Below are 23,688 nucleotides of genomic sequence, written 5' to 3' on the forward strand. Positions count from 1 at the left end.
AACAGTGATTGTCCAATTCCATTTCTTCTTCATTAGCTGGCATTCTTCTACGAGGAACAGCTTTCCTCACTCCTCTTTCCTCCTTTCTCTCTCTTTCTAATATCATTATGAACACATGGACTTTTGAAAATTTTATTTAATGAGTTATAATACTTGAGTATTATTATTTTGATGTTTACATTTCCCCAAATTTTTCCAAAGCAAACCTGACCTTCAAGGTGTTGTATGTGTGTGTGCCTGTGTGTATGTGTGTGAGACATCTTTAGATTTTGAAAACTGCCTTGATTTCTTTTTTCCAGCATTACTGAGATATAACTGACAAAACTGTAATATATTTAAAGTGTACAATGTGATTTTATATATATGTATACACACACACACACACACACACACACACACACACACACATTGTGAAAGGAGTCCCACAATCAAGTTAATTAACACATCCATCACCTCACATAGTTCTTTGTGTGTGTGTGTGTGAAAAACTATTCTTTTATATGCCTGGGCTTATTTCTGGGCTCTCGGTTATGTTTGGTTGATGTGTCTGTTTTTATACCAGTACCATACTGTTTTGATTACTATAACTTTGCAATACAGTTTGAAATCAGTAAGAGAACTGTCTTGATTTCTGATGCTACACTCATTTTGTATTTTCCCTACTGTACACCTGTAGTGATCCATTTATCCCAGCAACATTCTTTTAAATCAGTTAGTTGGAGCACGAACTGATGAATTGATGAACTATAAAGATGAAGAGTGCTGAAGTACTCAGAAATACGCTAAGAAAATTCAAATTAGGGTTGTTGTGTGTCAACATTAATTATTAACCTAATTTTGGAAGTTCCTCTATTGGTGTTTTTCACTATATTTCAGGAATTTAGTTTAACTTTTAAGCTACATTTGTAGGAATTATGATACAAATTAACTGAGGAAATAAGAGCACTCAAGAAACTAAAAAGCACATTTATTCCTTTTTTCTAAAAGTTGGTGAGCCTTTTAATTTATGCCCATATGAACCCAGACAACTAATCGATTTGATCAATTCCTTCCAGTTGGCCAATTTAATGAAAATAAAAGGTGGGAAGTCTGAGACTAAGTCAGGCAAATGGGCTATGTAGGACCTAGCTCTGTCTTCAATGGAGGGGCCCTGGCTGTCCCAGGCCTCATGGAAAGGAAGGTCACTGCAGGCTCCCTGCTGCCCTAGATTCAGCTCCAGAATCATCTCTTTTCACCCACTCACACCTTGTGTTCCTCACAGCTGACCCTCGTTACCCTCCTCCCAGTTCCTCCATTATGACACGTCCCCAGTGTACTTCCCAATTTTTAGCCTGGGCCAAGTTTCCTGATCTCTGGCCTTACTTCCCTCACTTGGTTCTTGGACCACTGACTCCACGAAGACACCTGGTACTAACCCCATATACCAGTTCTGTCACCACATGCTTCTAAGAACCAACCCACGCATTCACCAACTTTGTGCACACAGTCTATCTATTTCTCCCTTGGTAAGACATTCCTGGATGCATCTGAAAGCTAAGGAACAGGACTAGAACAAAATCTCATTAAAGCTCAAAATACAGAAACTCGGGCAAAATAGAGTTACCATTTCTGTCACGTTCATGAGCTTCTCTTTTCCTGTCAAGACTTGCAATGATCATGCTCCTTGTGTTTTCACCCTGGGCTCTTCCCTATTGCCAGAGGCAGGGCAATCTCTGGAGTCACAGAGACTAGTTCCTCTGGTTACCAGCTAGCTGTACGACCCTGGTAGTTACTTAACCCTTCTAGGACTTAGTTTCCTCATTTGTATAATGAATATAGTAACAATAGCTACATCATAGGATTTTTGTGAAGATTGCATAAGCAACAGGTCTAGAGGAGTTACACAAAGTCTGGCACTTAGCTTTTGGTTAACTCTCTGAATGGTATTATTATGGCTTTATTTTCAGTTCCGGGGCAATCTCACGAAACACTTCCCTAACCACTTTCATGCAAACAACCCTCATGCTTATTAACTCCCCTCACCTGACATTGTCCTATGAACATCTTACCAGGCTTCTTCGGCTTCCCGAACTCAGTATTTCCAAATCTTTTCTAGTACACCCACTTTTCTCCTTCACAGTTCTCTTTTACTTTTTATTTTTAGGTAATTGTAGATCCACATGTAGTTGTAAGAGATAAGAGAGAGCTGGTATACCCTTTACCTAGTTTCTTTCAACGGTAGCATTTTGCATAACTACCGTGTTTCCCCAAAAATAAGACCGGGTCTTATATGAAGTTTTGCTCCAAAAGATTCATTAGGGCTTATGTTCAGGGGATGTCCTCCTGAAAAATCATGCTGGGGCTTATTTTCCGGCTAGGTCTTATTTGGGGGGAAACACGGTATAGTATATCACAACCAGGAAACTGACATTAGTACAACTCACCTTCCTCAAGTATATTTCACCAGCTTTAAGTATATTTCACTGTGTATATGTGTGTATGTTTAGTTCTACGTAATTTTATCGCATGTGTAGGTTTGAGTAATTGTCATCACAGTCAAAATACAGTACAGTTCAATCCTAAAGATCACTCATGTTACCTTTTTGGAGCCACACCTCCTTTTTCTTTCCCTCTCCCTAACTCCTGGCAATCACTAATCAGTTCTCCATCTCTATAATTTCATCATTTCAAGAATATTACATAAGTAGAGTCATGCAGTATGTGACCTTTTGATGCTAGCTTTTTTCACTCGATATAATTCTTTAGAGATCACCCAAGTTGTTGTGTATGTCAATAGTTCTTTTCTTTTTACTACTGAAGAGTATTCCATGGTATGGTAAACCAGTTTGGTGGTGACACATTGAAGCACATTGGATTGTTTCTAGTTTTTAGTTATTATTAATAAAGCTGCTATGAACATTTGTGTACAGTTTTTTGTTTGTGTATGTGAACACAGTTTTCATTTTTAGGGATAAATGCCCAACCATGCAATTGCTGGGGTGCACAGTAAGCACATGTTTAGTTTTGTGAGAAGTTGCCATATTTTACCCTAGAATGGTTGTACCATTTTTTACCGTAGAATGGTTGTACCATTTTACATTCTCACCAGAAATGTATGAGTGATCCAGTTTCTCAGAATCTTCATCAACATTTGCTGTTTTCACAGCTTTTTATTTTAACCATTCTGATAGCTATACTGATATCTCATTGTCCTTTTTTCAGTTTTTTTTTTTTTTTTTTAGGAGGGCACAGCTCACAGTGACCCATGCAGGGACTGAAACGCCAACCCTGGCACCATCAGCACCATGCTCTAACCAATTGAGCTAACCAGCCACCCCTCTCATTGTCATTTTAATGTACATTTCACTAATGGCTAATGATGTTGAATATCTTTTCATGTGCTTATTTACCATCTTTATATCCTCTTCAATAAAATGGCTGTTTATTTATTTTGCCCATTTTCCAATTGCATCATTTGATTTATTTGTTGTTAAATTTAGTTTTTAAGAGTCTTTTATTTATTCTAGACACAAATCCTTTGTCAGATAGGTGGTCTGCTAATATTTTCTCCCAGGCAGTAGCTTGTCTTTTCATTGTCTTGATAAAAAAGACTTTTTTTCTTTCATTAAAAAAAGATTGTTTGATGTTAATTAGATCCAACTTGTTCATTTTTTTCTTTTAAGAATCATGTTTCTGGTGTCAAGTTTACAGGTGTTCACCTAGCCTGGGGTCTCAAAGATTTTTCTCCTATGTTTTTTTCCTAACATTTTTAGTTTTACATTTTACATTCAATTTTTTGATCCACTATGAGGTAAATCTTGAATAAGGTATGGGTTCTGGTCGAGGTTCACGTTTTTGCTTAGAAATAATCCTATTTTTTTCTTTCAATCAATGGCATCACTATTCACCGAGAAGTTACCAAGCCCTAGGAGTATCCCTCCTTCTTGTTCTCTCCTCCCCTACTCCCCGAGTCCAGGGCTCACTGTCTCTGTCCTGGATCATTGCAATAATCTTCTATGTTTCCTTTCTCTCCAGCGTCTCTTACCTCAATCTGTTTTTGTCCATTCTGTCCCAGAATCATCTTCTTATGGTGAAGATGTCACTATCCTCCCAAAACATCTTAAATAGTTTTGACCAGTGATAGAGCCCTGGCTCCTTAGCTTGACACACATGGCCCCGACAGCCCAGCCAGCGTTCTTTTTCACCTGCACTTATTCTCTACCTCACAGTGCTTCAGCCACACCAGACATGCAAAGGTCTTTCAGAAATGCTTTTGCAGGTGCCATTTTCCCCCCATTGCTAAGCCTTCTATTCTGGGTTTCTTCCCTCAACCCTAGTTGGAAAGTCACCTTTTCTCTAAATCTTTTCTCCCAAACATGTGCTCCCCAGGAAGAGTTAGTTAATTGCATCCCCATGAGACTCTCTCTATTACCTCTGTTTTTGTGTCTGTAAAATAGGGCTAATCAAAAAAAATCTTGTAAGATTGTTGTGAGAATTAAATGAGTTCCTACATGTAAAGCATAATAAAAGCATACTCTAGACCATAATAAGTACTCAATGCATTATTTTTATTGTTATAATTATTATGTACCTTTGATGTATCTCACGTAATAGTTTATCACAGATGTTTTTTATATATTGATTATTTACTCATCCACCAGGTTGTAAGACTTTCTATAGCATATATATATATATATTTTTTTTTTAAACTTTTATTTATTTTAAGTGTGTTTTTCCAGGATCCATCAGCTCTAAGTCAAGCAGTTGTTTCAATCTAGTGTGGAGGGTGCAGCTCACACTGGCCCATGCGGGTATCGAACTGGCAAACCTGGTGTTACAAGCATCGCGTTCTAACCAACTGAGCTAACCGGCTGCATATATTATTTATTCTGTGTTAGTAATTGTAGGTTCTTGATAAACAATTGTTGAACTGAACTGTTTCAGTTCAATTAATAAGCCAATTCAATTTAAAAAGTATTAACTGATTTCCCCCCCTTGAATCAACAAATTATTTTACTGATCTAATTATTTTGGCAATTGATAGATGTATCTCTATTTCAATGTTTGTTTTGTTGTACTAATACAAGTATGAGGGCTAAATGACTTACTGAAAAAAAAAGATGATCAGTATTTATTCATGATAGAAAATATAGGTTTCTTCTATTTAATGTTCTCCAATAAGACAGCACTCTTTTTAAAAAGCAAAAAATTGTGCTAGCCCTAGTAGGCAGGTACTATTGGAGTCATCTTCACATTCCATTAAAAATCTTACTTTCCCCTCATTCTTAAAAGAAGTTGCATCAAAAAGGACTAGTGCAGAAGAGTTAAAATAATTGAACACTCTGGTAAAAAAAAAAAAAAGAAAGAAAAGAAAATACAGAATACTATTGGAGAAAAGTGACGGAAATAGGAAGGATTTGGTGGAGCACACTGAAAAAAATGACATACATTTGTAGATGCTGGTTACACAAAAGTAAAACTTTCTAGAAAAGCAACAGTACACTTTTCTCTCACTGAAGAATCTCAGAGTATATATTCAATTGCTTAGGAAAAGAAATCTCAAACTCTCAAAAGCAGTGTTGGTAGCATTTTAGGTTGTTTCTTCCTGCCACTGATACTGGCTCTAGTTTCAGGGTTCACCCTCCCCAGTCCTGGGAGTGAATCTTGATTGGCCTAAGCCATTCTCCATGCCAGTGCTTGGGTTAGGAGAAGGTCTATGACATAGTTCTGGGCTGTGAGGCATGAGAGAGAATCTACTGGGCAGTTTGTCTTGTTCTAAAAAAAAAAGAAAAAAAAAAATGTGGGAGAAGGAGCCATTCTATTTTCCTGTCTCTGGATATTGTTTTATTAAGATGTCTCAGAGCTCCTAAAGTCACCACACAACCATAAAAGCCAGCACTGAATATAGCAGAGTAGCAAGACAGAAAGAACCTGGGTCCCTGATGAAATCACTGAGCCTCTGAAAAAACCCAGAACCCCTCTGTCTCAGGATAGCTTGTTAAGCAAGATAGTGGATTTTCTGTTTCTGGCTTACAAATGTATCCTGACTGGCATAGCATTTATAAGTGGATCAAGTCTCTACGTCTGCCTAATACACTGATTTTGAAGAGAAAACCTACAGTTCAGTTGACTAAAAGTGTACTCATACTTACAACGAGTATCTAGAAGAGAAACAGTCAGGCTTGCTGTATAACTCGTGAGAAGACGCGGTATAAAGAGCACAGGCTCCAGAAAAAGGGCATCTCGGTACAAATCCCACCTTTGCAGCTCACCAGCTGTGTGACCATAGGGAAGACACTTTCTCCGAATGAACTTCAGTTCCTTTATTGTAAAATGCCCACAGTAATACCTACCTCACAGGTTTATAGAGAGTATTAAATTCAATAATGTAATAATAAATGGCTTGTCAAATAAAAATCCAAATAAATGTTAATTTCTCTTCCCCTAATTAATCCTTTGCCAAGATGAAACACTAACTCAGTTTATTAGACCATTAATTCAGACACTTTCTTTCCAGCAGGAATTACTCTGACAACAGAGCTGGTGTCATCACGAGTAATCTCTACTGAAAAGGTTCCAATCTTAACCTTTCTGCTGTGAAGCCTAGCATGATGCAGAAGGGATCAGGCAGGGTTACTGTCAACCCTAGAGAAAATTGATGTGATGATAACCACAGTGGAAAGGTTTATACTCCCTTGATTGTTTTATTCTCACATCTTAAAACGGGTATGTGGGTGGAATTAATGGGCTCCAGTGGAAGTGTGCTTATAGTAACTTTTCCTCATGTTCTGTTACATTCCACCAAAAGTTACTCATATTACACTGATATCATTACCAACCTCCCAAATACAATTAACACACCATCTAATGGATGTGTGGTGCTTGGAGCATAAAAAAAAAAATAGAACTGGACATTAAGAAGAAGTACTCTTTACTTTTGGCATAAGGGCTTTTATAAAGGCATTCACCTTTCATAATAAATGAATAGAAGTCATGGTTACTCAAATAGTCATTGATCTAGTTGTGCCCTCTACTCCTGTACTAATAGTACAAATAAAATTGGTAAAATTTAACTGGAAGACACTTTGACACCAAAAGCCTAAAAAATGTATTTACAGTTTGACCTAGAAATTCCACTTCTAAGAATTTATTTTAAAGAATGAATTAAGGATTTCTACAATGATTTTTCAAGAATTTTTCTTACAGAGGAAAAAAAAAAAAAACCTAAGCATTCAACATTAGAAGATTGGTAAAATTATGAAATGTCTACCTCAAGCTGGCCTTGGTTCAGTGCTTGGCTTTTCAAGGCTCCAAGCCAGGTATGGGTGGTGGCCATCTACAAATTGCTTTGAGGCTCCTGCTGGGCCACTCCAGAGGTCACAGGCTGAAACTGATCTTGACCTGCAGCGGGTCCCCTCCCAGGTGGCCCTGAGAATCATGCCCAGTGGCCAGCTCGGAAAGGAGCTGGAGCATCACCCAGCCACCTCCAAGGACAAAAACCCAAAGGGCAGCCTGGGCAGGCACTAGAGCCCTGCTGAGGCAGATCCTGCTCTGCAGCGTCAGCCCCTGCACCACAATTCCTTCACTGTAGTCCTGGCCAGTCCTCATAACCAATGGGCCTGAAGGTCAACCTTCCCATTGACATGCAAATAACAACCAAGGCTCAACTACAAGAGACACACAACCCACACACCTGGAATGAAGAGCTCAGGGGACCAAGAAGACTGTGCCACTGTAAAAAATGAATCAAATCTTGCCATCTGTGACAACATGGATGCACCTGAGTGTAGTAAGTTAGACAACAAAAGACAAATGCCATACGATTTCACTTGTAAGTGGAATCTAAAGAACAAGAATAAACAAACAAAATAGAAACAAACTCCTAGATACAGAAAATATTTTGATGGCTGCCAGATGGGAGGAAGTTGGGGGTCGGTGAAAAGGGGAAGGGATTATGAAGTACAAATTGGTTGTTATGCAGTAGTCATGATAACTTACCATATAGCATAAGGAATATAATCAATAATACTGTAATAATTATGTATGGTGTCAGATGGGTACTAGATTTCTCAGGGTGATAGATGGGAGGGGGGTTGGGGACAGGGTGAAAAAGGTGAAGGGATTAAGAAATACAAGTTGGTAGTTACAAAATAGTCATGGGATGTAAAGTATAGGGAATATAATCAATAATATGGTAAGAACTATGTATAGTGCTAGTATGCTATGTAATAACTATGTATACTAGTACCCTATGTATAGAGTATTCATCAGGGATATTACTTTGTAAATTATATAAATGTCTAACCACTATGCTATACACCTGTAACTAATATAAAATAATACTGAATGTCAACTCGAATTGAAAAATTTAAAGGGGAGAAACAATAAAGAAGAATAAAAGGTTCAAAGTTCCAGGTCTTGGGGATGTAATGTACAGCATAGGAAATACAGTCAACAATATTGTGATAGCATGGTACAGTGTCAGATGGTTGCTGGACTTACCACAGTGATCACTTCTTTAGCATGGGGAATATAATCAATAATATGGTAATTCCTACGTATAGTGCCAGGTGGGTAATGTTGAATAACTATGGTGTACACCTGAAACTAGTATAATATTGTATGTCAGCTATATCTTAATAAAATCTTAAGAAGTTTACCCCAAAGAATAATATGCAACCACTGAAAATGGTGTTATAGAAAAACATTTATTGACATGGGAAGATGTGTGTGATATATTGTTAGTATTTGATAGGTCAAAAAACTGTACGTACAGTGCTTTGCAGTTTTCATAAAAATAAATATATTTCTTTATAAAAGTCTTAATAACTATGCACCAAAATAAATATGAACAAAGCTTCCTTCTAAGGACTTTTATTTCTTCTGTTTTGATTTCTGTATTTTCTGCAGTAAGCATAAATTAATCATGTAGTAAAGAAAAGCAAGTTTTAAAAACTCAAAAAAAGCAGCAGCAAAGTACTTTTAAGCTATATAGCAAATAGATCACTTCGTCATTAATTATGTGAATTATGAGTTCTGGCTTTGCAGATTTCCCCCAAAATCTGATTTAAGAAGTTGAAATTTAAGAGACTAAAGACAAAGTCCCATAGCATGAAGATCTTAGGACTGCTCTCTTAGGGGGATGACTGTCCTTGCCCTTAAAGCCCTGGGTGACTGGGCCCGTTTTCCCTACCTCATCTTACTGTTGACCATAAACTGGAAAACTGGTTTCAACCTGGGGGTGGGTTCTTAAGTCAAAGATGCTCCAGCCTCTGCACTGAGGCTCAGGGAAGTTTTAGGCAACTTTGCTCCCTGCTCTTAGTTCTTTGTGGTTCCAAGGAAGTTTCCTTCAAAAGGAAAGAAACTGATTGGTGCCCACGCTGGGATGCAGCTCCTGCTGTCACTTCCAAGTAGACAAAAGCTCTGGTGGCTATCAGAGCCACACCTACTACACTGACCTGAACTCTGACTTATTTTTAATATTATTAATTATTATTATTGTAAGCGGGTGTGTATGAACTCTTTGCTATACTTCACGCACTCTGTCCAGCACTTTTCATACATTATTTTATTTAAACTCTTGGAAGATTAATACTACCATTACCCCCATTTTACAGATGAAACAATTTGCCCAAGATTAATCACATAGCCAGTAATGGCTACCCATTACTGAAATGGGAACCCAGATCTATCTAATAAACCCAGAGTTTATTAGCTGTCCCTTAACCATTTAAATGAGCGTGTTTAAAATTCACACTGGGAAGAAAGTTCAATTGGTCATTCCTGGGTCTTTCTAAACCAGAATAAAAGTGATTCCAAGAAAATAATAAACCAACATCACAACCACAGGAATGATTCTGCTACACAGCTACGCCCTTGGCTGCTGGTGGCAAGGTCAGCCAAGACATAACCAAGGGTCCTTGTGTTTCAGCTACGCACTGACTGGCTTAAACTTATCACTTAACCTCTGCAAACCTCAGGTGCTTATGTAGAAAATGAGCTTTATAATACTTGTCTTAAATACCTCATTTATGAGTACCAAAGGAGACAATGTATGTGTAAGCACTTTTAAAAGTACAAAGGGCAAGGAATCTTGATTAACCCTGCATACAAATTACTTTTGCCCTCAAAACCCAAAAGCAATGTAACTCTTATATAGCATTTTGCAAAAGACTGAGAGGAACTTTTAAACTACAGAGAAACCTTAATGTGAAAAAATCCCATGTGGAATGTTTCCCCATGTTTAGCATTCAATTTATTAAGTCCTGAGGAAAAGTCATTTACTCAATGTTCCCTTCTCCCATCTAATGCTCTTTGATTTAATGTCTCTTCTCTAAGTGCATGAACTTTTGAACAACAGAAATTTTTGCCACAGGACTTAAGACTCTCCTGTGACTTGATGTTAAGAAATTTCCTTAGTCATTTGGTTTCTGTTCTCTGGGAACCAAACTGGAGTTTGGCAGTGAGCTCATACACATCCTAAGTTAAAACTTAGGATGATACTTGGCTCACTAATTTAAAAATATTATACCAAGGTTTAGGATTATCCTTGCATAAAGGACTAATTATTTCAAAAACTAATGTCTAGGGATAGGGAAAAGAAAGTGATGTTTACTATTTTTTTTTAATTGTAAAAGTAATGCATGCCCATGTAAAACAAGTCAAATGGCATACATACAGTGAAAGGTAAAAGTACCCACTCAATGCACATTTCCACTTCCTGTTGGTAAACACTGTCGATGATTTCTTGTATATGTTTTGAGAATTTTTCTATGATTAAACAAGTAAACAGATGTAAGTATATATCTGTTTATTTTTTAACACAAACAGTGTCATTCATACTATAGTGATTGCTCTGAAAAATGTTTGTCTTCTCCTAAAAGTGTGCTTGTACAGTTTTTCATAGCCATTTGTGTAATTCTCAGTTTTTAAACCTCTTCTGCAGTATTCCATTGCATGGATATATCGTAAGTTATTTATGTATTTTTCTCTAGATGTATATTTAGTTGACTATAGATTTTTAATATCACAAACAATGCTGCAACCAACTCTACCACATTTGTTTGCTCAATGATGTAGGTATATCTCTAGGGAAATTCTTAGAAGTAAAATTGATCAGTCAAAAGAGATGTGCATTTAAAATGTTGACAGATGTTGCAAACTGCCATCTAAATGTGGTTGTAGTGATTTACTCTTCCCCCACAACTGGTGTGCGAGACCCTGACTGTATAAGAAACTATTAGACTGAAGTACATAATACCAATGATTCAGTGGACACTGAATTAAAATAAGTATTTTCAGGTCTTAGCTACGAAGGACTGGAAATGCTGCCTTTAGGTGTCCTGTGCATTGCCAGGCTCCTTACTCTGAAAAGAATAAGGTTGAAGTGAACTGAATCTCATAAATGGCTTAACACGCATGGTGTGCTTACTGTGTGTCAGGTACTGTTCTAAGTGTTTTACTTATATTAAGTCACGTTATTTATGCCTTCTACCAATCCTATGAGGAAGATACTTTTATCATTTCCATTTTACAGACAAAAAAGCTAAGGCACAGAAAAGCTAAGTACATTTCCCAAGGTCATTCAGCTGATAAGTGATAGAGCTCAGATTTGAACCTAGGAAGCTTGAATCCAGAATCAGGTGCTTTTAGTCACTTATGCATCTGCCTCTGTGCTCCTATTATTGTGCTAAACACATTTATTAAACTCTTATTCTATGCCAGGAATGATACATGCACCATCTTTAGCCTCACAGCAATACAAAGCATTATCCCTATTCCTTAGAGATATTAAAGTGGCTTGCCAAAGTGACAGAAGGAGGATTTGTACCCAGGAATGTCTGATGCTGAAGCTTGTATTTATTCTACTACACCATTTCTTCATGTGTAAAGTAGCTAAATGGGAGTTATCCCTGTCAATAAAGAGAGTTTTTCCAGGGGCTGTATCACCCCTAATTCTTCCTTTACCACAGTTCTGTGCAGTTAGAATGTTCACGTATTTGTAGTCACATGCATGTGGGCAATCTGCTCTCTCTCACAAAGTCTGAGCTCAAATTGTTCAGTGTGGACCACAACTGAAGACAGAATTAAGGTCTCTAAATTCCAAATCGTAACAAAGCCCTTTTTAAGAAAAGTGACAAAGTTGAGTACAAAGGAGTTGGACATAGTTGGGTACAAAAGAGCAGGCACAAATGACGTATGTCCCCCACTCAGGGACATACATCACTAGAATACAGTAGCAACATATTTCTAATTTCAGTAAGCAGTCCATCAAAAAACAACAACAACAAAAAACCCAAAACAGCTGTGGTGCTGGTTCCTGAGTTTACAACTGTATTTCTTTACTGTAGATAGAAAGGACCCAGGGATATAAGAGCAGCAAGAGGAAGGAGAGCTTCAGAGAAGTTTCTGGGTAGGAAAGCCCACCCATCACTGCTCGGCTCACACCCACCATGCCCAGCACGGTGTATCAGGTCTGCTACTTACCTGCTGTGTGACCGTGGACAAGTTACTGAAACTCTCTAGCCAGAGTTTCTCATCTGTAAAATGAGTAATCACCAATAGCACTTTCCTCATTACTCATTAGTCTGTCATGAAGATTAAATACTGTCCAGTACAGATCACTGCCCTGAAGGTTAAGAGTAAAGCACAGAATCACAAAAGTCCACATGGACAGACCCCTTCCCTTTCAAGTGGCAGTGTCTTACTGCTTTTTGTTTTAATGCAATAAGGAAAACATGCTGTCCCATATCTAAGTCTGTGGCTGGGAAGACGATTGCCACTCATCTTCTTATAATAGCTTCACACTCTGGAGGTCAGAGTGTGCAAATCCTGTATTTCTGTGTCAGCAGCCCTAGTTATGAATGGGCCGTCAGATCTGTTATCACTGTCATAAAACCACATGTTACCAGAGCTTATCTTTTGGTTGCCACAGCTTGTTAGGCACAAGTCTGTGTATGATTGCTTAGTAGGCTTTGGAGGTTAATTTGATCATCTCTTAAAAGTTCACTTTTTGTATAGCAGGAAGCTAATGTGATATTACTACAAGTGTTTTCCTGAACTACAATAAAACACGTCAGCCTGGAAGAATATGCAAATTTTGCCATTATGCTGTTCAGTTTTAAGGGCAATTAAATATTTGCTTTGAGCTTCTCACATTGCATTGCAAATCCATAAAAAACTTACTATTCATGACTGTACCTAAAGCTTATTTAGCATTAAGTCTTTGCCATTATTTCCCTTTCACTGAAAATTGGGTTTTCAGTTATACATCACAATCCTAAACTATGTGAATCTTTATTTGCAAAGAAATTTAATCTTTTTTCTGTTTATGTTAGATCAATAACTTCTGTCACTTTATTAGCTGGGCAGTGGGAAACAGCTGTTTAAGGTTTTCTCTATGAGAAGATGTCTGCATCTCAGGAGAGCAGTGTTGACTCTTCAATCTATCCCATAAACAAAGAGCAGATCCAGTCCTGCTGCTCTGGCGGCCAGGATCAGGTCTGTATGAAGCCAAGACATCATCTTGAAAAATAAAGTGTGATAATAATAATAATAATAATAATAATAATAATAATACCTCAAAGTGGCTTTTAAAAATTGCATGGATACAAAAATAAAAATTAAAAAAATATATTTTTACTGTTGAATCTGAAAAAAGGGAACCTAAATTTTGTCAGAATTGTTGTTGTCTATAAATATAACTTTTGTCTTCCATGCCTTAACCTTTTGTCCAAAGGATTGGGTCCGTGAAGTAAAACTCAGGCAAAATTTGAGGAATTGAGTAAGTAGTGCCTAAGATGAGAGAAAAATGAAAGTTCTGTATGTCACTCATTTGGAAGAATAAAGGAGAAGGTTCATCTGCAGACAGTTCTTGAACTCTTAATATCTTCCCTTAATGAGAGTCTCTTCCTGTCCATTTCTGGTTCCAATATACCAGCCCCTGTCACCCAATTCCAACGTATAAGTCCCCTTTGAGTATTCTCTTCCCTTTACCTTCTTCCTTTAATCAATCTTGAAATCCTGTTCAGCTTTACTTCATATTTTCTCATATCTTTCCCATTCTTTACACACCTGGTTCAAGCTCTCATCTCCTCTCGCCTCTAACAGCAAAAACACCTTCTAACTGATCTCCCCGACCCCACCTGCTCTCCCTTTATTGCATCCTCTACATCATGACCACGATTCACCTTCTCAAAAGACCATTTGATCATGTCACTTCTCTGCTCCGAAACCTTCAAGGGAAAACTTAAACTCCCTGCCTACATTTCTTTGATGGATTCAGATTTACTTTTCCAGGCATGTTTCCCATGAACCTCCTATATATTTTCCAAATTGTAAAATTAAGGAGACACTTCCTCTCACATCCCCAAGCCACCCTGCATTTACATCATCTTGAGAGTGAGAGCCTCCTTAAATTCTGCACCCTGGGTGCCTTGCTCGCCCCACCCTGAATTCCCATGGGATATTTTGTAGAGATATCACCTTGGCAACCCAGGAGGTCTACCACTCCAATCTCCCTTCAAAAAACAACTTGTTATTCAGCTGCAAAAAGCGAAGTTAGCTGATAGCCTCCAGGTACAGAACACGAGGATTTGCTTTCACTTTTGAGTCATAGCCCTGTCCTTCCTGGGAACCCCCGCCCCCCGCCAGTGACTCAGCCTGTCAGGAGTACTAGGCCTAGCCCTTTCTGCTCAACATGGGGCTCCTTCAAGGTATGGCCATCTTCCCTCTGGAGGCCACTGACTTGGATGAGACTTTCAGATCCACCTTGTGGTCTGAAGTTTCTCCCTACCCAGTTCTGTTTCCTCTTCCTTTTATCTTTACCCTCCAATACACTACTTGTTCAGTAATCCTGTCTTAGTATCTGTTCCCAAAGGACATAAATGACACATCTAGTCCGCAAGTGGTCATACCCATCTGGACCTGGAGCTAGAGATGAAGTGATAGGCTGAAGTGGTCTTGTCATGTAGTGGTTAGAAGGCGGGGTTCCAGAGTTTGGGTTCAAATCCCAGCTCCACGACTGCTGACCTTGTATAACCCTAGACTAGCTATGCAACTTCTCAGTACCCCAGTTTCTTCATCTGCAAAATGAGGATTTTAATAGCAAGTGAGGACTATGTGAGATAATGCATTTAAATTATTTAGCGCAGTACCTGATCCATTGTAAATGCTCAAGAAATATCCATTATTATTGTATTGACTTTGAAATGCCATTTACAGAAGTTGTTGGGTATAAATAACATAGAAGACATGTTCACTTTCTCAAAAAACTGTCCAAAGGATGTAATAAGGCTAACGAGGCTTAATTAAAAATACTTCAAACCCAACCATGTAATTTTTTTTTCAATTTCACTTCCTGTTATTCCCAATATGGCTCCTCTTCTTCACACACTGTCATCACCTTGTCGTCTCCTGCCCTGATTTGCTTCTTCCCATATTTCTTTTCCATCCACCTAAAGTGCCTATTCCTCTTCTTTCCATCAGTTCCTGCTAAGGACTGCCTTCAAAACTTGGTTCAGAACTTACTTTCTCCAGAGATTCCTTGACCAGCCTTCCCTCCCCACCCCAACTGTGATCATTCCTCTCTATTGGCAAACCTTAAGAACTGTACCAGTTTGAAACAAAGTAGAACAAAATATAATCTAATTCTCACACCACGTTGAAGGTGTCTATGCCTCCATAAACAATTGTTAGTAATGAACTAGCTGGAACAGCATCTCCCTTTTCTTTCACCAAGACCTCCCCTCCCCCACTTGCCCTTTTGCCTAAGGCTAGGAGATGGCTTAGCAAAGTGACGCTCAATAAATGCTTACTTAAAGGATGAATGTTTTGGCTGTGGATTCATGGTCAGTCTGCAAATTATATTTTTTATATCCTCTATCTACACGTGAGCCTTGAAAAATGAAATGTTTCATAAGACCATCTCAGCCACAGAATGGGGAAACTATTGTATGAGGGAAGTGTTTTACAATCTAAAATGATTGTATAAGTTTTATAGTTAATATAATTCTGTTTTATAAAATAAAGTCCTGGTTTATAATATATACATCTAAAAGCCAGTAGGAAATCATAATTAGAGACAGATGGCAAACACGGCATTCTCTCCTCTCTTTATTTCATACATAAGATATTCCCCACAAAGTGGCACCGAATGTTTTCCTGTTACCACACAGCGCCATATAAGCTCAGAAAAATAAAACCTCTTTTTACACCTATGAAACTGACTTCAAACAAAATAACCAACTTCAAAAGTACGATGAAAGTGTTTTCTTTGCGGTTGAATGAATGTTTTTACATAGCTTAATACTTGTATATATGTATTAAAGCATATTGCAAAACATACCAAAACAGTACTACAAAGCTTCAGCCATCCTATGTATTCAATTTGAAACCCTCATCAAGATAGTCACATTCAAAGCCAAGATTCCTACATCGAAGAGGTCACAATCTTAGGTGTATTTAAATATTGCAAATGAATAGTACCTTTTAAAAAATCCGTTACCCACAGAGCAATACATGAGTATAGCATTAATAGTCTACATAGGTTTTTATGGCTCCTAATATAATATGTCCTCTCAAGGAATCATTCATACATATTGAAATGCATTTTTACTGTACTACTTTGAGCAATTATGAATTGAACATGGTTGATAAAATAAGCATTAAAAGTTACGTAATTTTTCTGAAATATACATAATCCTCCATAAGTATGCTGCTCTTTAAGTGATAAAACATTAGATCTCGAACATTAAAAAGTAAAAGTAGTTTTCACACTGATTTTCAAGAGTATACATTTTTATTGTTGCAATTCAGTAAACTATTTTACAAAAGTTTACAGTCTCCTCCAATCCAAAGCAAATCAAAATCAATTGTTTTATAATCAATATTATGATGCAAAAATAATTAATAGCTAATATAAAACAATTAACCTATTTACTACTTCATTTTAAATATAGTGAGGAACTACAACAAGATGGCATTAATACTATTTTAATCTGCTCCACTTAACAAGTTTACATTTAAGATGTTTCCATTTTTAAATATCAATACTCACTCTGCATTTAGAAAACCCAGTTGTAAAAATCTATTTTATTTAATTTTTCAGAAAACTGCTAGTTCAAACTACTTTTCTTTGTGAATTCTGAGTTGCTACATTATTTTCTAATCTTCACAATAATTAGTAATTATTGATCTCTCAAAAAGCGAGAATGTAATGCAAAGTGAAAGAATTGTTACATAAAGACAAGAAAGTAGATTTCTATTAAACAAATGAGCAATACTCTAGACAAGTTATCTTAAACATACAGCACATTATAGTCATAATCAGCTCATCACCACAGTTAGAAATATACATACACATATTTCAAAATAAGTCTTCTAAATAAAGTACTGCAAGCATCTTTCTAGCTTAAGGATTTGAAATAACAATTAAATCTGAACCTTGAATCATTTGTCTCTAACTAGAAGAGCAAGTCCTAAGGATGTAAATCTCACCCAATGAGACAAGAGACACCGAATGGATTATTAATTGCTAAGTAATTTCTTAATTTTAGAACGTAGCACCCAACACTGGCAAATAAATAGTACGATTTCTGAGCCCACACTCTCATGCTGTGTTACTAGAGTTCAATAAGCACAAGCACATCCTAAATGTACAGAGTGGATGTGATTTCCACAAGGCAAGAAACAGAGCAGGCCTCGGCAATAGCAAGTCTACCCCACCTACTTATTATTCAAACACTAGTACTTAGAATACCTAAGATGCCTGCTGAACACTGCGGCTCAACGTCCCCCTGGGGTTACTCCGAAGCACAACCACATCTCTTCCCCTCAGTGACCGCGGAGTTTTAAGAAGGCAGGTAACATGGGATAGAAATTCTCTCCTGCAGAAGCAAGATAACTCTTCTCTCCAAATTTTCAAAAACCAACACCCCATCCCCGTAGACACAGACACACACAATCACCTTCTTTTTAAGGAAGAAAGGAGGGTTTTTCAAATAGGTGCCTAAAACATGACGCTTATATGAGGATGAAAAATGTAATTTTCCTCTACTTGCTGCTGTGTAAGATGTTTACAGATCTGATTAGAAAACCTGGATGTACGTAAAAAGTAGTGCTTTCAATGAGATTCCTTTAGTGATCTGCCTGCATAGACATAAGTGTACATAAATAATACATATTTATGCAAATCTGACTACATTAACGAGGACACACACACACATGCACACCTAGACCAATAATTAAGCTTACTCTGTTCTACGAGCCCCCTTTGACATTTTTTAGCATGCATATTATTCAGAACACCGATTTTTAAAAAAAATAATAAGCAGCTGCATATAACGCATGCCAGAGTGGCATGTTTAGAGGAGCAAATACATTACCAGACGCATTTTGAAGTTTCTGGAACACCTGCAGGTAAAAGGAGACTGTGAATCGGATGCTGGCATGCGGTATTCCTCAGAATCGCAGAGCTCGGTGTGACTGTGGGGGAACGTGAGGCGAGTGTGAGGCTGGAAACCTCTGAGTTGAGCTCACTCTAGGCATCAGAAAGCCTCAACGAGGGGAAAGAAAAAGGCAGCCCACAGACAGCTAGATGAGAAACTTCTGGCACCTCTCCAGCTCAGGAATGAATTCTCGGTAATTTGGAGATGTATAGTGATGGAAATGAAGAGAAACTTGGATTTGCGGGTGTATTTGCTCAGTCATGCAGAAATGGGCAGGTAACAGTCTCTCGGATCATTTTAAAACAGTCATTCAGGCACAAGACTGAATCAAAAAATTAACAGGCATCGTTTTTTGAAAAAATAAAAAGGCTACTCCAGCCAGCTTCCCCAGATGCCTTTACAAACTTCAAATGGATCATTCCATCAGCTATTTGTTGCACATTTTATTAATCCCAGTGCAGAGGTAAACTGGAAAATCTAATTCCTTTTATGCAGAAAACTGGATTTACTGCTTCTTTTATAATGCACTTTAGTCATATAAATACATAGATTTACTTACAGAGTTCTCGTGTCTTGTGTAAAACCACTACTGTTTTGTCCAGATAAAATGCTAAAAGGCTTGTTCACAGCTTTTCAAGGAAGTGGAGAAAAAAATGTTTTAATACTCAGAAGCTGAGCCGAGTACAGATATTTAAATGTAGAGTTCGAAGCAAAGAGAGTATAAAGGAAGAGCCCTGAGCCATTAAGTGGCACATAAGAGATACGGTTATACATGAGCACTGAACAGGCAGGTGGCTCAAGTCCATAAATATATACATAATTAAGAAAAGAGCTTTGGCAAATTAAGTTCTTACTGACAATAGCTGTGACTCTGTTTAGGCTTACAAATAGGCTAATCATTTCTGGGGAGCACATGTGGACTTCACCTTGACTGAAGAACTCCTAAGCTCACGAATGGGAAGCGAGGTTGGAAGCTTAGCACACTGGTAATAGATATTCAAATGTAATGAGAAGGACAATATTACCATGAAGAATGCTGTCATATTCCACTGTGCCCGGGTGGCTTAACTACTCATGCAACCTCGCAAATGGCCCTTTGCCTGGACTCAATAGCAAGTGTGCTATCGACGTGAGGGTGGAGATGGGAGGCCGGTTTTATTTGTTTCACTACACACACCCCATTGGGAGGCTCAGGATAAAATGCCTGGGCTGAGTGGGGGGTGATTCTTTTCAATGCCACATTAATCTATTATAAATCCAAAGTAGAATTAATAATGACCAATTAAGCTATTTATTATTTTAAATCTTGAGGCCAAGGGCAGAACAGTGTTTATGTTTATTGATGGAGGGTCGATGGCAAACCTGCTGAAAATGGCCGGGCTCATCTTTTAGTGGGTTCAATAAACACATATTGACTGGGCGGCCTCCAGACCTCTCACATTCCAGGGCCCAGTGCTTCTTTGCTAGGAGATTTTTCTTATCTCTCCACTGCCATCTGCTTCATCCATTCATTCAACAAATACCTAGTGAATTAGACACTCCACCCCACGCTGTGGAGAACACAAGGACACTTAAGACGAGACCCTCCCTCAAGGTGTTTGCCATTGTCAGAGAGACCACAATGGGTCTCAGAAAGGTATGGGCACAGCAGAATTACTTACCAATACCTATGCCCACCACCGTCTCTTCTTCCGGGAATTCATGTTATAATCATCAGAAGTATCCAAACGCCTTCAATACCACCGTTAGCCTGTGCGGACAGAGCTGTGTCGTAGTCATTTTCACACCCCTCGTACCCAGCATGCCACGGACCTCCACATCCACTCCTAAGTGGTTATGGAGCACCTACCACTCCCACATTCCCCGCTACGTACCAGGGGCACAGCAACGGGCAAAACAGAAATGGCTCCTGTCGTTATGTGGCTCGCAGTTCAGTGAGCGACACGTATGTTAAGTAAGTGCCATGAATAACTAAATATACAAAGTCTGACAAGTTCATGAACTCATCCTAGAAAAAGTGCTCCATACCTCACTGCTGAATATCACTACGGTCACCTGTGAAGTCCTCCCCTTGGGAAGCTGTGCACTGATGCCAGCGCCTAGTCCATCCTTCGAAGCAGTTTTGGAACTCTTTTTCTGGAATGGCCATCAGAGCTGTCGTCCTATTACCCTTGATGTCCTGAATGTCATCAAAATGTCTTCCTTTCAATATTTCCTTTATGTTCGGGTAAAGAAGTCATGGGGTGAGCTGGTGCATTGTCGTGATGCAAGAACCATGAATTGTTGGCGAAAAGTTCAGGTCGTTTTCGTCTTTTTCATGCAGCCTTTTCAGCACTTACAAATAGTAAACTTGGTTAACTGTTTGTCCAGTTGGGACAAATTCACAATGAATAATCCCTCTGATATCACAAAAGTTTAGAACATTGTTGCAACAAGTTCGTGAACTTAATTGTTAGACCTCATATGTCTTAGTTATCTCAGGTTGCCATAACAAAATACTGTAGACTGGGTGGCTTAAACAGATATTTATTTCTCAGTTCTGGAGGCTGGGAAATCTGAGATCAAGGTGCCAGCAGATTTGGTTCCTGGGGAGAGACCTCCTCCTGGCTTGTATACAGCCACCTTCTCACTGTGTCCTCATAGGATACCACAGGGACCTCTGGTGTCTCTCCCTCTTCTTACAAGGACACGAATCCCATCATGGGGACTCCATCCTCATGACTTCATCTGAACCTCATCACTTCCCAAAGGTCTCACCTCCAAATACCATCATATTGAGGGTTAGGGTTTCAATATACGAATTTTGAAGGAACACATTTACTCCATAACAAAATACAAATGAATTAACTAATTAATGATAATCTTTTTAGTTTTGTGTTTATAACATCTCAGACAATGTCAAGGGCACAAATGGACTAAAATTTTTGAGAGTTTCTGATAATTACCTTCAGACCTAGAGACTTGGGGCTAACGGGTTGGCCCTCATTAAGAGGCAGGTTTGACCCCAGGAGCTGTCCCCTGAGCCCCATCAGACCAGCTAGCCCAGGCAGCCCTTTGATCTGTCCTCACGGTCCCTTCCATCCCACTGGCAAAATGTTCTGGTCCCTGGCCTCACTGCTTTACATCCAAGCTGTCTGAAATGCAATAAGGTTTTTTTAAAGAGCACCCAGGATTTTAATTAAAGTTCCAGGGATCCAGCCAAGGATATTTTTCTAAAAGAGAAGCAATATCTGTTTTTGAAGACAGAACATTTCATACCAGAGATCTCATATTGTGATGAATGATAAATAGCGACATGGCTGTACCCTCAAAGGAACCAGACTGTGGGATGCATGTGTGTGCATTCGTGTGCACGTGTGCATGTGTGCACATATATGTGCATGCTGAATGCTCACTCTGCCTAATGAGGACAGTCAGGGAGACAAATGCACTCCAGTTACTTAAACCATTCACATATTTAAGGCAGACAGTTAATGGAACAACAAAAGAATCTGTCTCTTAAGGGCAGGGGATTACCTTTTGTTCTCCCTGATGATTCCCTTTGATTTAAAAGGCTTTGGCTACAAGACTTCTGCAAACAGCATTAGATAAGAATTCAGCTCCTGCCGATGCTGGTCAGATGTCTACCACACACCTAATCCGGAAAGGGACCAGGTGGGATCCTACAGTTCCATGCCACTCACACTCAGTGGTAAAGAAATTTAAATATATGACGCCCCAATATCATAGCTGGCAGTTTGGCAAGATTATTCTACCCATGAATTTTGGTTTTTTATAAATGCATGTTTGCTACTTGGAAAATCCCTGATAATCCTCACTCATCACACCAGTCAGAGGCTATAGAATGTGAGCTCCAAAGCCACCCAGCTTCTTCAACCAACCTGGGAAGCCCACAGCCACACTGGTGTGGGCAGGGGTGCACTTGTATCCATTTCAGGCCCACATAGGGGTCCTCAGATACTGTGAAATGGAGGCACTAATGGCAGATCTCTTAGGAGCTGTCCGGCCACCTCAGGCAGAAGGGCCAGAGGCTTGGAAATTCCTGCTGTCCTCCCCTCCCCAGAGGCTATGGCACTGCCGCAGTGCCAGCAACTGCAGGTGGTTTCCTGCAAGGACAGCTGAGGGACAGGCCACTGTGTGTCTGTGTGAAGCCTTAGCCAAAGTGCTGGCTGGGCACCTTTACTGGGCCTGTGGATGTGAAACAGGAAGCTGGGGTGGTGGTAGCCCATTTCCCTGACATTATGAATGTTATTTCTCTGGATCTGAAGTGCAGAGATAAGTGCAGAGGATAAGGAGGTGATTTTATGAGAGGTGACAGCTAGACAGACATCTCAACCCTGACCATTTATTCACCTAATGAAAAATTGATATGATTCTCCCTGCCTTGGTAAACCATCAAACAATTAGGCCACATCACCCCCAACCTAGCATTTCATATCGATTCCAGCTCGTGATAGTACATATAAAATCAGGAGATATTATAACACACACAATTCTATATGTATTGTTATATATTTTGCTATAATATAAACATACTGTATTCTCAAAGTGACAATATTACCGAGCCCTGAAAGGCCGGCCAGTGGAAGAAAATGAGAACAATGTACAACCACAACCCACAGAAATCCACGGCATGGAAAGCAAGTGACTAGGAGGCAATTACCAACTCAGAATCAAGAAGTGACACCTACAATTTTCAAAGTGTACAGAGCATGAGGCGTTTTCACAGCAGGCACAAGCCATCCTCATACCAAAGGAAACGGGTCCACGTGTCATCTGCGTGGGAGCAGGAGTTAGAAGACCCAGCGTCTCAGTTGCCACTGTATCTCCTAGCACTGTCACATCTCCCATCAGTGCAGTGGGGATTCCGTCCGCCCTGCCTACCTCCTAGCACTGATGTACAGAAAACAATGCCATGTATATGAATTTGCATACCAGTCAAAAAGCAGTTTACAAATGTATACTTGTGGCCCTAGGCCTTACCTCAGCTCTCGGTGTCAGTGTCACTAGTGAATCATTACTGCTTCATCAACACAGCAAAAGGGGAAAGGGCCTATCAGAACCCTAGAAGGGAGTCAGTGTGTGAAGGATTAGGCCATGTGAAAGAGAGAGCCAAGAAAACCAAACTTCCCCCACACCTAACAATGCGACCCAGTCGGGGGTAGTGCAGTTCAATTAAGTGCCAGGCTTCCAGAGAGCTGTGTAGATTGACTGTCAAAGTTCTTGCTCAACTGAACTGAAACCTTGCAAAGTGGCCACCACT

General features: G+C 39.0%; 1 protein-coding gene across 1 annotated transcript in view; it reads right to left on the reverse strand.

Moving 5' to 3' along the window:
* The window catches only part of SCHIP1 (schwannomin interacting protein 1), a 669,020-nt gene extending 650,466 nt beyond the window's left edge, over nucleotides 1-18,554 (reverse strand). The window contains exon 1 of the mRNA XM_033133854.1: nucleotides 18,363-18,554. Coding sequence (XP_032989745.1) covers nucleotides 18,363-18,428 — 66 coding nt within the window. The 5' untranslated portion in view covers nucleotides 18,429-18,554. The remainder of the gene's footprint in view (nucleotides 1-18,362) is intronic.
* Between the last annotated feature and the right edge of the window lie 5,134 nt (nucleotides 18,555-23,688).

Source organism: Rhinolophus ferrumequinum, chromosome 2 (genome assembly GCF_004115265.2).
Source record: "Rhinolophus ferrumequinum isolate MPI-CBG mRhiFer1 chromosome 2, mRhiFer1_v1.p, whole genome shotgun sequence".
Classification (NCBI taxonomy): domain Eukaryota; kingdom Metazoa; phylum Chordata; class Mammalia; order Chiroptera; family Rhinolophidae; genus Rhinolophus; species Rhinolophus ferrumequinum.